General features: G+C 41.5%; 1 protein-coding gene across 2 annotated transcripts in view; it reads left to right on the top strand.

Moving 5' to 3' along the window:
* Positions 1 to 2,941: 2,941 nt before the first annotated feature.
* PDE1C (phosphodiesterase 1C) overlaps positions 2,942 to 14,952 on the top strand; it is a 392,346-nt gene continuing 380,335 nt past the window's right edge. Inside the window, exon 1 of one of the 2 annotated variants that reach the window (XM_054818608.1) lies at positions 2,942 to 3,105. In XM_054818608.1, coding sequence (XP_054674583.1) covers positions 3,021 to 3,105 — 85 coding nt within the window. In that variant the 5' untranslated portion in view covers positions 2,942 to 3,020. The remainder of the gene's footprint in view (positions 3,106 to 14,952) is intronic. The other variant, XM_054818615.1, reaches the window with a different exon arrangement.

The following is a 14,952-nucleotide window of genomic DNA, read 5'->3' as shown; positions in this document are numbered from 1 at the left end:
TTACAGCAATAATAATAAATATTTTCAATTCACACTGTGCTTTTCATCTCAAAAGATCCCCAGGTGGTTTACAAATGACGTCCATGGATTGCTCTACACGGCACTGAACTGCAGCCACAAGAGCTGCCTAACAACCTGTATTGGTACTGCCTGGCAGTGGAAGGTAGAAAATGTACTGTACCCCAAGTGAATCTGTAGGGATTGGTTGGGAAAGCAGAACATAAATGGCAGGACTGAAATCTAGCCAAGAGCTGAACAGCAAAACGCAAAGAATCAGATAGGGTCAGGTATCAAGTTGCTGATATGATTTGGTAATTCTTTGAGCAGACGGATTAAATTTTTACCAGAGCTGGGAGGAAACTGTTTCCTTCTTGAAAAACTTGCAGGTCAAAACCTTTCCCTTTTCACCGTAAGGTGAGTGCCTCTGCAGTTTTGACGGGAGAGAGCATCCAGCTGCAAACAGCCAGGTTAGGGCCCTCTCCGGGGATGCGGGAGATCCAGCTTACAGTCTCATTTGATCACTTCACCCTGTGGAGTGACTGTCTTTGCTCTTCCTGGGGGCGTTGTTCACTTTGTCCTAAATAAGACTATCAAATTATTACAATTATTTGAGTTAGTACTAGTTGGGGCTTGAGGAAGGTATCATTGCAAAGTAACTCAGGTGTGCACAGCTGCTGAGTTCCTGAGTCCTTTTCTCTCTGGCAATCTGTACAAAGTGGCCGAAGCCCCAGTGAAGGAGATCGGGAATGAGCAACATGGCAGTAGCTTGGTGATCCGGATGTTCTCTCGAAGATGAATGCTAATACAACGCTCCCGCCTCCTACATGAGTGGGTGGTCCAAGGCAGGGAGCAAGCAAGACCGTCTGCCTGTCTTTTTTTGGAAATAAGTCTCTCCTGGAACTAAGAAACTTGACTGAAACTTCATGATCATCATTAGTATCTTCCCACTTCTTTTTTTTTATGAATTAATGCTTTATGGCTTAAGGAAAAAAAAAAAGGTGACATCAAATAAATAAATTTTAAAAAACCCAAACCCTGACAGTTCCAATATTTACCTTTCCTTTAGATAACATTTAACTTTGTGCTTTCTAGATATAGCATGAGTAATTCTCTATGCCTTTGCTTTCTTAAGCAGAGCATTAGTGCTTACGTAGGTGTGTGACCTATATAACCAGTGACAGAGAAAATGATTCCTTAGAAACACTTTATACTCAAACTGGTTTTCTACATTGTTTGGGAGAGGCAGCTACAGGATGGAGTCCGGTGAACTGCTTGAGAATTCTTCATTGCGGTGGCTGCTTTTATAGCAGCAGGTCTCTTAAACTCCTGACTTGTGCCTACCCTTATGAGGTCAAAAATAATTGCAGGTGCAAGTGTGATGGAAATCTTATATCTAAGTAGTTATTACTATTTCACGCTTCAGTCTTGAAAGACCAAGAAACCTGGAAGCCCAGGTCCTCCATCCTGTAAAAAATAAAAACCATCCTCGCCTACCAACAGCCTTTTTCTTAATGAACCTGCCTTGTATTACTGAGCATCCAAACCATTTAAAAAAATTGTTAACAGAAAAGGTCTGCTTGGCTGAGGCTTTTCACTGGGCTAGTACTAAGTGGGATTTAAATTAACGGTACTGGAGCTCGGTAGTGATTCTCTTCCTTTGAAGAGAGGGGATTTAAAAAGTGGAACATTTCTATCTGACTTAAGAAGAAGAAACCAAGGTAGGGTTTAGGGTTGAGGTTTATACCTTAAACACAGACCAGGTTTGCTGATATTTTGTAAACCTTTTGGGGTGTGTTGGGCAAGCTTTAAACAAACTGTGTCTCAGCTACTATTTTGATGGCAGTCTTCCTGAAACTCAGTGTTTCCATGTGGTTTCCACCCGTAACAATGCAAAACCTGATGAATTTACCTGGAATGTATTTTTATGCTTCAGAACCTTAAAAATTGGAGCACTTTAGTAACATGTTTCTATATGAACACATACAGCAGAAAAAAGAAAAGGATTGAACAGATTTATGTGAACTGGAATCATTAAGACATTGACAGTGTTTTCTTGGATACCTGTTTATAAAACCTTGGCTTGCTGCTAGCCTTCTGTGAAAACTTTGCCAGCCTTGACTCTAAATTTTGTCCGCTCATGGCACAGGGAAGATTTGTCTGCCTTTTTCAGTGGATTGCTGCAAGCACTCTGAATCACAGTTTTAAACGTCATTGGGTAAAAAAACTGCCAAGGAGTTTACAAACCATATGATGAACTGCCACCAGGAGGAGGAAGAGCTCAGAAGACTTTTTTTTTTTTTTTGTACGTGCATCTACATTTTGCTCAGTTTATCATCATTACTGCTAAATTACTTTTTTGTTTTCCCACAGTCACTTACGCTCTTACTGACCGATAATCTCTTGCGTTCTGCTGCCGGTTGTGTTTCCAGAGATGTGCCCTTAGTATAAGCAGTAGATGATTGATGGTATACTGTAATCTTGGGTTGATTCATTATATCTCGAGTGATTAAAACATGCTGCTTGTATTCAAGGGGCTGAAATCTGAGCACGATTTGCTGCAAGTCAGAAATCCCCGTGAGCAAGGGGAGCCACAGAAGCATGGGCTGCAGCATAGCAGGGAATACAAGGAGAGTCAGGGGGTAGATCACAGCAAAATCTTAAGCCTTCATCTTTTTTTTAATTGTGTGCTGAACTCCTACACGGAGATTTGATAGATATAGCTGGCGTATTGACTCGGTAGTCTCACATTAATTGACTGCTGGTTTAGATACCGGAGCCTCTAACCAGTTGTTAAACTCTGAGTAGGCACGTCGGTAACATGCCAGCGAGAGTGTTTGGGGGAGGAGAAAGCTGCTGGGTGCATGCCTCTTGGATTCGGCTCCCCGCGCCGGGAGATGTGTGAAGTTGGGTGTGCGTGCTGTCACAGGCAGATATTCAAGGGCAGCTAAGAGCGAGCTCGAGCGCTCTGCTTCCACGGGGGGAGAGAAAGGCTGCTGCTGAAAGTACAAGCTGGCAGGATCATGACAGAGCCAAGCAGCAGAAAGGAAGGATTTAAAAAATGCCGGAGTGCTACTTTCAGCATCGATGGCTATAGCTTTACAATTGGTGAGCCTGACTTAATTCCTCTTTTTTCCTTCATTGTCTCTCTTCTTCTTCCCTCTCTTTCTTTGCAGGTCCAGTAAGTACAGGTAGAAGACAGCTGCTGACAACTGCCTTTTGTCAATATATGCCTTTAAAATGTATAGATGGCCTGCAATTCTTGTTTGGGTTTGTTTTCCATTCTGCCTTCTATATTTTCTTCTGCCTGAGAAACTTGCCTTTGATATGCAGCCGCTCTAAATCCTTTCGCTGGGCTTTGGCACGGGTTCACCGAGATGTTTGCAGAACTTTTGTTTTGGAACCTTATCTCAGGAAAGCCTGGGCTTCAGGATTGCAGGTTTCCAACTTGCTAGCTGCGTTTCCTTCCGATGAGCACAGAACATAACCCTTGGGAGCCTTGGCTTTGTTTCCAATATTTCTTTGTTCGCTTAGCAAGTGTTTCCAAATTTTATAACCTTTTGTCATTTCTCAGTTTGCGTAAAGATGTATGTAACAGTTCTTGTTGCCTCTCAAACACAAAACCCAAAATTGCTGGGGCAGGGAAAGAGAGAGAGGAGAGATTAGGAATTTTAGGACTGGTTGTTGTAGCTGTTTGAAGACTGCAGTTTATTGTTTGTGTTCACTGTCTTAGGGAAAAGGGAGGCTTCTCAAAGCGACAGGTGTCTGCCTGTTTTTCTAAAAGACTTGCTGTGCAAAAGTTAAAATCTGAGGATTCCCTGAGCAGGCTGCTCTGCTAAAACTGCATATCTCACTAGGCTACATTACATAAATCCCTATAGATCTTAGAAACAAAGTAAGCTTACATCCCATTTTAATTGTTAGATGAAATCCAAGTTAAAATATATGGGTAATTTAGGTGTAATAATCAATCGATACAAATTCCCCCGGATACCTTCAAGATGACAGGGATTCTACTTCCTTGCAGTTGTGAAACCGGGAAAGTTTTTCCTGATTTGTAGTAGTGTAACTGGGCCACAATTTCATCTAGTAATGATGGATACAAGCTTTTCATTGGTGTGGGAGGAGGTACCTATTTATCTATTCCTCTGCTTTATGGAAAACTAATTTTGCAATCATTAACATCCTGCAAACATTAAACTTGCTGAAAAAAATTGGACATGGGAACATATTTTTCATTAAAATATTTTCACGTAGTCATCCTTTAATGTGCGTGTAGCATTTTAAAAGTGAAACTGCAAGGCAAATGCTACTTTTCAGATTTCTTTCTCTAATGGGAAGGTGGTAGTGCTCCACAGGTTAAGTTGCAACATGCTCACTTTTGAACTCCCTATCTTAATCTCGCTCCCTCTCAGCATCGTTACTAATAGCGTTATTTCATCAGTTTGTGTCAGTCTGGAGGATAAACATTTCCTTTTTGAGCCTAGGCAGTGAGGACATTATCTGAAGACGCTGAACACTTGTGACTGTGCCTAATTATTTTGTTTGTTCATGAACAAACCATCAGGATTGCTGTATTTGTTGCTCTGCTGTCTTTATTGCTACTTGTGCTCACAAAACAACTAGACCAAATTTTGGATCAAATGACTCAGGTTTAGAACTGCAGCTTCTTCTGCTTCTTAGGACAGTTGTTGCATAGGAGTTCCTGTGCTATTTTCTTCTGTTTGGTACACACAACCAGCATATTGATTCTGTGAACTGTGCATTATATAACATTTATTTTTATATCTGGGCAAATGTGCATTGGATTGACTCACATAACCGTGAAAACTTCGTAAACACGCTATCTAGTATTACCAGCACTGTGTGGTAGACAGACCTGAATGATTCATGTATTTGTTAATCTTCATATTGATGAAAATGAATGTATCCAAAAGATCCCACAGCAACATTAGTGTGTCAGGGGTGACCTTAAACTTATGGGTTTTTTCCATCAGATGAGACTTCTGTGTAGGTATCTAGTTTTGGGTACTGCAAATTTTTAAGAAGTGCTTGGGAAATGCTGAGCTGCTGCATCTGCTATTGAAGTGTCAGCTGGGAGAGAAGGCTGATACTCTTGAGGAACAGAGTACTACCAGATTGAGACAAATGAGTTTCCATTTGTGTGCAAAAAAAAAAAAAATTTTTTTTTTGCATTGATTCACCCTTATACTAACAACTAAGAAAGGATGATCTTCATAGTGCTTTGAAAAATGATCACTTACAGTGAGACTTAATGAAAATTTTCATGAAATACCTGGGCCTAACATCAAACATGAAAGCATGTGGGCATGGAAGAAGGCTGGTGCAAGAAGAGCTCTTAGCTGACGGCTGGCAGTAAGATAGCCTCGTGTCTCTGGAGAGGGTCAGCGCAACCTAGAGCAGCTTCTCGACTGCTCTAATTTTCACCTTGGTTGCCTACAGCACTGGCAGTGAGACAGGAGAGCTGTGGGAACTCGGCAGTTCCCAAGGACTACACGGATCCCTGCAGAAGAATCTGGCCTGCCATACCAGAAAGGCAGATGTATGCCAATACTGGTTAGCTTTTTTTCTATATGAAGACACAAGGTAGTTAGAAATCCCTTTCCTCTAGATAGCACTCTTTCGACAGAGACCCTGAGGAGGACTGAGGTGTGCTGCTCTATGCCCACTGAGAATGTCTGGGTTTGGATATTCTGGTTTTATGGCCTTTTTGCACCAGCAGCGTGACGTAAAGGGACTATAGCAGAGCTACAGAGTGAGCCGTTTAGTGGGATCATTCAAGACGGGAATCATGCAATTGAGCTTGCTCTAGAAAGTTCAGTGTATCTCAGATGAAGGCTTCAAGATCATTATTTGCCATGGTATATGCCAGCAAATTTCATAGTCCATGAAGGTTTTGTACGTACAAGTTATTGTATTTGAGCTTTTGTTTAACTTTGGCTAATTTTTCCACCACTAAAAGTAAAACCTAACAGAATGGCAGCTTAGTTTAAAGGAAAAGAAATTGAGTCAAGGCCTCTTTTTTGTTTCATTTTTTTGTCCTGTGTCTCATCACTCCTGTGCAAATGAAATGCTGTTAAATCAGAATGCCAATATGTTACCTACTTTGCTGCTGTAATCGACTGACCAAAGGTGCAAGACAGAAAAACATCCACTGCCTTTCACCCTGGGAAAATGGTAAACACAAACATTAACAAGAGGATATTTTCTTTCTGCATTTATCACCTTCCTATGACTAAGAGCTAACTTCATTAAAGCTCTCACTCTGCTTTTCATATCCAGAAGCACCTGGCAACACTGTTTTGTCCTGTTCAATGTATCTAATAAATTTATTTTTATAGGTTAGAATGAATTGAAGTGAGGGGGGGTGTTCTGCTGTAACTCAGGTGTTACTGGAGAGGAAGGATGTGGCACTGAAACGCTTAGTCTAGCTCACAGTATTTGTTTCTAAATCTTGCAGGAAAGTTTTTTTAGGAGGACCTCGTCTCCATTTTGCGTACAACAGCTCTTGCTCTGATTATTACGGAAGGTGGTACTTTTGGTCCCTGTTTTGAAATAATTCTTTACAAATGTGTTTTTCTTAATGTTGCTGGATTTTTTTCGTGTTGCAGTTTGCTACTTGAAACCTGTTTCAATGTCCCTTTCAACGTGGCAGAACAGCCAAAGTAGTTCTTGCTGGTCCCCCTGACAGATCACTTCAGAAACGCCTTCTGTGTTTTGGTCAAAGAAAATGTTGCTTGAGGAGGTGCATGCCCTGTGTTGGTCTCAGTTGGGTTGGGGAAGATTGGAAGCAAACTAAATATTGAGCTCAGCTGTATTAGGATAAGGAAAAATGCCTTCAGCTCTGTGTCACATGCTTAACTTTTAAAGAAAATGCTGCTGTGGATTCTCTGTTATTCTCTCTTGAAAGGTTGTCCATTAGGAGTGGAATGGACAGGAATGGGTTTTTGAAATGATATAGAAAGAAACCAGAGAAATAAAAGCGGTTTCACTTTTTTTTTTGGTACTGTATTTTGGCCAGAGAACTGTGTACATTGTAGCAATTAACTGTTTTGTTCTTGTGCATTGATTTTCAGCCTTACTGGAGTTTGTCATTCACCTGAGGGCAACGGCACCTTTGAAACCCACAAAAGAGGCGGGTTTCAGCACACGCCCGTAGGCCCACACGCCGTGCATTTTCATGGACATTTACTTTCATTCTGCCCTTAGCTGCTTAAAATAAAAAATTTCATTCAGACTGAAAGCACAGCGTAATTATAAGGTGCTGACAAATCTCTCGCTGATTCTGCATGTGCGTCACTCGTAGCCTTCCTTCAAAGGAGGTCTGGGAGAAATGTCTGTCTGTGGGGTCAGTCCGCTTTCAGGGAGGGGAGAGGATATCTCTGCCTGTGCAAGAATAACATCCCTGGCAAAAAGGTGAAGGGGGAATGCATAACCACCACTTCTGCTGTGGATTATAGCCTCTCCTTGTCTTTGTACCTAAACTCTGTATCATTTTCTTTGTTATGACATAATACAAAAGATATAAAAAACAACAAAAGCACCAAAACTTTGCTTCCCCCTCCCCTTCTCTGTCTCTCCGGAGAGACCTTACTATGAGAATACTTTCTCAGTAAGAGCTGATAGGAAACACTGATTTCTGTGTAAACAGCGGAATACTTTTGTCATCTGAAATCTAGGAAGTGGGAAATATAACTTTACTAATATAATACAAAGGATGTGACATTTTTAATGTAATTTAAGGAAGTCTGAGGTAGTTAGACTATACAGAATAAAAACCTCTTCTAACACAGTCCTAACCCCAACAAATTGTGTTTTAGCTTCAAACTATGTGGTCTCTGTCTGCTCTGCCTGAAAACACACCTGAAAGGAGTCTGCAAAGTTGGTGTGCGTATGGGTGAGATACCCAGCTGGCCCTTTGTGCGGGGTGGATGGTCTCTGCCACAATGATGGGCAACACGACTTCCTGCTGTTGGTGCTTCACCTGTAGCTACTTCCATAAAGGGGTGGAGACGGTGATTTCTGTGGCATCTATGGGGTCTCCATATTGCACTCACATCTTTGATGTTGCAGAGGTGGACTGCTGTAAGCTAAGTAAACGATCTTTGAAAAGACTGCAGTGATAGTTCTCGTGTGGCAAAGAGCCTGGCAAGGTTTTCATGGAGCTCTACCCATTTGCCTCTGTGGATGGTCCTTTATCACTGCTACCTACTGTTCACAGCTCCGCTCTGCTGCCTGTATCTTGGCACCCAGGGCTGTCCCCTCCTCTATCAGAGCTGTTTTGAGTGAGAGGTTACCGTGCAGGGTTGCACACCGGGTTCAACAGCAGCTCACAAAGGATTGGATTCAGACTGCAGGTCCCTGTGGCAGGGTCACATCAAAAGTGCTATTTTCCTTCATCCTCTTGATTTTATTTCTCAGGGAAGCTGTGATCAGTAAAACCTTTGCAGCGTGTTTTGATGTGAGTGGGCATCCCCGGTCTCTGCAGCTGAGTTCCGTACATGGGAAAACAACCTCCAGAGCCCTGGGTGAGGAGAGACATTAATGGATAAAACCATTGTCCTCACTGTCAGGAAGTGTTCCTTTAATTACTTCATCTGGATTTTTTTTTTTTTTTAAGCTTGGCAAATTATATACGTCAAAGTCTTGGTGCTCAGTCACCTCTGAATCTAGCTTCAAGACTAATGTCACCAAATGGTCTAAACCCCTCGATGTGTTGGGAATGAGATTCACTAATGGGAAGTAGCTATGAAAAATGGGCTTGTGGGGCAACAGAGCCCCCATCACAAGGTGCAAATAGGGCAGAAAGTGGAGACACCTGGCTGGAGATGGGGACTCCTGTTCCCTTTGTGCCAGATACCAGACCCACCGTGTTGTTTGTCCCCCTGCTCGTCTTCTGTGAGGGAAGGAAGCTCACGGTCCTCTTCTAGAGACAACAAATGACTGTTGCTCCCTACCAGGAGGGGCCCCATCTTACTGTGGTGAGGAATAGCGTTGCCCTTGCTTTTGTTTTCTCTCTGGTCTTCGGCCAGCTACTCCTGCTCCCAAAGCCTTCTGAATTGATGCAGCAAGATGAATTAGAAATTTCAGATTTTCTAGAACACCCAAAGTTCAAAAGAAATAACCAGACATGAGCTCTTCTGTGACTTTTGAGCTCAGTTTTAGGCAGGCAGGCAGGCAGGCCTGTTCCTGAGCAGGCAGGCTCTGACCCAGAGCAGCCTTCACTCATTTGCAGCCCCAGCCGGCTCCCTCTCCCATGTTGAAAGCCAGAGGTCTGCATCCTCCTCCTCATGCTGCTGCTGTGAGGATCAGTGTCTAGGAGCTTTCACACCTAATTGCCTTTGGGGATGTGCTTTTCTGCTGCAGATCTTCTGTTTTAAACCCTTGTGCTGTACTAAGCGGTCTGTTTTCCTGAGGTTAAAAAAAAAAAAAAATCAGGAAAGCTAATTTTTCCAAGTTCTGTAGCTCTGCGTAAGAAAGCAAAAGGCTCCTGGATGCATCCTGCACTTATTTATATACTAGTGCAAATCAAGTCAAGAAGCAGGATCCTGGTCAGTGGTAAATCTGCATCACCCCACTGCAGTTGGGAGAATTGCAGTGATTGAAATGAGCAAAGGATTTGTCCCGGACAGTCTTTTCCAGTCAAAGCAAACACTGCTGTAGGTTAGAGAAAGAGCTGCCCTATGTACAAGGAAGGCAAATCACGCAGCTTTTCCACGGCTCGCTTCCAAGACTCCCTCAAGATCATGCTGATATGATTTTACTCACCACTTCTCCCTGCCTGGTGACAGAGCTTGGATCTAACGATCTTGCTGAAACTTGATCCCAGATTTCTAATAGCTCTGGGCTCGAAATTTTCAGGCCTGGGAACTTAACCCTCGTGACTACATCGATAGCCTCTCGCTACAGCTGTGTGCAAAGTTGGAAGCATGGTGTGGGGAAAGTTGTAGTAATTACTGAACAGATGCACTTAATGAGGTCTCTATTGGCTTCCCAGCTGGCGAGTGGAGCCGTACGCTGGGACAATGTGAGAGCAGTCGCTCGGGTCGTTGTGTGATATCACATCCTCCCCCTTGTTGTCATAGCAGCCACAATCAGCCCCCTGAAAATTTCCCTCAGGAAGACTGCAGACATCATCTCTCTCCATTAAATGGCAGTGCATGGTGTTAGTCTCTTGCTGCTGCACGACGCTACGTCTTATTTCTGTTGATTTAGTGCCCTTCCCAGTTCCCCCCCTCCCCCTTCTCACAGTGATGCAGAACGATGAGACCTGTCAAGTGGTGTGTTATTGGGAAAGGGGAGAGGGTACACAACTTGCTCAGCCAGTACCACTTAATTCAGTTTCAACTTCAAGTGCCTTTTCTTTTCACTTTTTCACTTCCCCCCATTTCTGGGTCTTGTACTCTTGAACTGCAGTGATGGATCTAATCCTCAAAATTTGTACTACTGTTTTCTTCTTTATGCTTTATCCTTTTTCCCTTTTTTTTATTCTGTGCTTCATAATTGCCAGTGTGATTTCATGTCAACTGAAAACTAAGCTTTCTTGCTCTAGTCCCACCACAGAGCTAAGCACGTACAGAAAATTTCCTGGTGGTTGTTTTTTTTTTCTTGCTAATTCAAGTAGAGCAAGTTATTAAACCACTTTGGAAATAGACTTGAAGTGAAAATTATGAATCTGTTAACTTTCTCTGAAACTACTTACAGCAAAATGTTCCTCTGCTTAGAATACTGAGTTCGAGTTTTGGGGTTTTTTTATGATCCCTATAGATAAAGACAAATGACTTACACATACCAGGCAAATACCCTTAAGAAAACCTAAAAGGAGATTTTCATTCAGGCCATGATTCTGCTGTTGGATGTGCACATGAAACTTTACCGAAGTCGTGGGATTTCTCAAACAAGTGGTCCTCAGTTGCAGGCCGAGCAGCTCTGTGTGTGCTCCGTGACTAAATGGGAGCAATTGGTATGTTCATCAAACGCCAGGTGGGTACAATTGCAATTGTAACGCTGTAGGAAGCAAGCAAATAATGAAAATACATGGAGAAAAAGGAGTGTCTGAAATTTATAGGTGCTACTGTCACATATGCTCCAAATGCAATATGTTGTTCGCCTCTCGCATTAAAACTGGTGTTTTGTAGGATAAGACGTTTTATATGCTGCTGTGTGCAACGCGAATAGCAGAATACTAAACCTGTTTAGTTTATATTGATGTCCTCCCCCACTCCCAAAGCTGTAATTATTACCGGACATGTATACTGTTAATAATCACCATTTCCCTTGAAATGTACTCTGCAAATGGGATCTTTAGGATGGTCAGAATTCTTTATTTGCCCTTATTTGGTGGCACTGTACCATACTTTATTAGTCTACAGGAGGGAGATAGAAGGTCTTTTCTCCCTTGATTTAAAGAGAATCTATATTCTTTCCACCTTCAACATTAATTCAGAATTACAGATCTTGCAGGTCAAATTATGTTCTGACTCTTATGCAACCCTGATAACTCAAAACACGATTTGGCCTGCAGTGTGTATTATTTTTCTTAAAACTGCTGTATAAGCAAATCTAAGAAATGTCTGGCAAAGCTGTGTTGTTTTTTTTTTTTTTGCCAAAATCTCGAATATTAAAATAGAACTTGATAATCAAAGCTGATTTCAATCTGAGTCATAGAGAGGGTGATCTATATTTTATAGTCCATGTATTATATATGTGGTATATAGTAAAAAAGTGTTGAATGTTTCTATAACTGTTACTGAGTACATGGGACTGTGGTAGAGTCTACCAAGGAATATAAATAATTTTTTGGCATTAATTTACAGAATCTCATTTCATGGTTCCTCAAATAACAAAAGCAGTGGAATTTTTCCAGAGCCCCAGCTGTTGGCTAACTCTGCTGTTAGAAAAATCAGTGGAGATCTTCAGAAAGTCTGGAACAGGACACCCTGTGCTACTTTTCAAAGTTCCTTTGCAAATAAAGAGTTAATTTCTTTCTGGTAACATCAACACTTAAATAGAATTCCAGCAGGAAATACCTAAGACCTAATGACTACTGCTAACCTTAGCTTTTAGTTGATTGTCTGCTTTTCATAAATTATGCAGCATATATAGGTCAACTGATAAGGAGCATCTTGCTTCGCTTCAACAGAATGAATTCTGAGTTTTCACAAGCATAATTCAGGGTAGATTTGAGCTGAAAGTGTTTAATGACATTTGGGTGCATGTTTTTTCTGCAAAAATGATTGATTTTTCCATGCTGTGAATTTTTGATTGTAAAAGAGGTGGATATTAAGGTAGTTGTTTTACTACTTCTCCCTATTAAATGTAGATAGAAATGATTATATGGAAACCTCCTGCCTCACAGTGCAAAGCCACAGCATGCTTGGGTGTTGGTGCTGGAGCCTGGCGCACTTGAACGATGATGATCCCAGAACCTGGTTGAACAGGAGGCTGTAGGAGCTCCTTTGTGCCCACAGTTTGCAGCCCACTTTGCTGCAGAGAGCAGACACTGATTGCTGGTAACTTGAATTCATCTGGCTATAAAGTTGAGTCCTTTCCTTTTGGCTCACCCTGCTGCAGGAGCAACCTCTGGGAGAGACACAGGACAAACACAAACCCTGACCAAACCATTTCTGTTTAAAATCCCACCTGGGAGTCGTCACAGCAGCCTGGGGAAATCAGGGGATCCTGGGTGCTATTAAGTGTTGTACAGGAGTTTCACTTGGACAGGCTGAAGCTGTGACTTGAATATGGTTCCATGTCAGCTGGTGGTAGATCCTGTAACTAAGTAAATGCCCCAACTATCAGTCCAGCCTGCTAATGCTCCCCAGCATTCCTCCATTCCCGAACTATCAACATGTTATTATTATTACAGTTGCTAGGTGGCTTCATGGTATTATTCCTGTCTCCACAGCTAATGCTTAAGGCTTAATAGTTCTTAAGTCAGGGGAAGTGTAAGTACTGAGAATGGCAATTACAGTGCTGCTGGTAACTTGGATCCACTTGCTCCTGGAAGATGCTCCTGTCAGCTTGACAACGTGATCAGAGTAAATTTTCCTTCATGGGAGAATATGTTTATTCTTTAGTGATGTTTGCTGCCTTATGTTGCAGTCTAATGCTTCCTATTAATTAGAATTCATTGTGCCATTTAAGTGAAGTGGCATTTTTGAAGTGAAATTCTGCACGACGACTTGTCATTTACTCTCTGATTGTGTTTGCCTACTTGCCCTCTGAAGCAGCAACAATAATTTGAGCCTTCTGTTTTATTAGCTGTCATTTACAGTAACACTTTACGTGCATAATTATTTTTGTCTAGCTCTGCACTGATACTTAAATGAAACCTCTGGGATGTGTTCCCAGCTGGTTGTGTGTTTACGTGTTGTATTCAGTCACTTGCATTTGATCTCTTTTATGTTGTTTGTGGCAAGCAAGTTTGGTGTCCTTTTGGGAAGTTTTGAGCTTTGATTATTTCAGTGTTTATTAAGCACTAATCTGTTCAGATGCTTTGGATAAGCCTTCTCAGAGAATGCCTGTATCTTCAGGTCCTTAAGCCAAGAGGCAAAGGAAATTTGACTTTTGAGCACTCTGGGAAATTTTGCCTGTAGTGCATAGGTGCTGTTACAAACATCTTTTTGAACTGGGAAGAAGAGGATGTTTCCATGTTGGTGAAATGAGTGTTACGCTGGAAGGAGGGGGGGAATATTTTAGACTTGGAGTTGCACATCTTTCCCCAGCCCCCACAGTCCTCTCCACCCTTTGGCAGTAAGATGCCCGAGCCCTGCTGTGTGCTGGCATGGCTGCTAACCAAGAGGGAGGGGATGGATTTTTTTGGCATTCAGAGTCTTTCAAAGGAACCTGGAGGAAGAAAGAAGGGAAGACAGGACATGCTTTGGGTACCAAAATCTCTCTTGGTGGCTTTTAAGACTAATTTGTGTTTCTAAAGAAAATGTTACCGTACCTTATGGACTGTGAACTCCTAAATTCAAATGATGCAAGTTGGAAAATTTGTGAAAAGAAAGGAGCAAATGTCCTAATACTTATCTAATTGTGAAATTGGCTTCTAGCCAAGCTTACTACTTCGGAATGAAGCACAGGGAAAACTTTGGACACACAAAAATGCCACACAATTATTTTTAAATTTCGTTCAAAATATTCCTTTTCAATTTTAAGATTAGTTTGATGCATTTAGTGGATTTGTCACATTCAGTAAACTGCCTATGCAGACGGCACATGCCATATTTGTTGTCATCACTACAAAATATTTATTCGTTCCCATTTGCAATAAGCTGATTGTTGAAGTCACTGAGCAGCATTCGAATGGCTAAGACATTTGTGACTCTATATGAAGTCATATTTGGTACCTTTGAGCGCTCAAAAAGGAAGAAAGAACAGAATCTTTTGAAATTGTGCGTCATTACCATCAAATAATATCTGATAGCTAAACAAAAATAATTTTTGTAATTAATATTTCGAATTGTCTTTTGTCTTGCATTGTCTTTCAGTCTATATAAGGTCTGTACTTGTATACACAATTTCATATTTGTTAAACTGCTATAAGCTGCGGGAGGGATTAGCATTGGAAAATGAAGGCATCTCTTAGTATGGCAGCTGAAGAACCAAAAAGCAGCAGTTCCAAAACTTGTTAAAGAAAAATAGCAGTGAGGAGCAGGAATAGTGAAAGAAGATAGGATTAAGGATGTAGCAAATATTTCTTATTCAAAGAAATCCAAATCCAATGTCAGTGATAAAGAGAAAGGAATTCAAAATTATGCCCAAGTTATTTAATGTTTGAAAATGAGGCTGGTATTTTGCATAACAATAATGCTTTTTAAATGAAAGGAGCATTTGCCTTACAGTTCATTGTGGCTGGAGGGCCATGTGCCACAATATTTACAGGTGAAGTGTCTAATCTCATAATTTTTCTCCACCTTGGAATTCAGT

The sequence above is a fragment of the Grus americana genome, chromosome 2 (assembly GCF_028858705.1).
Source record: "Grus americana isolate bGruAme1 chromosome 2, bGruAme1.mat, whole genome shotgun sequence".
NCBI lineage: Eukaryota > Metazoa > Chordata > Aves > Gruiformes > Gruidae > Grus > Grus americana.
This window is presented reverse-complemented; position numbering and strand designations above follow the sequence as displayed.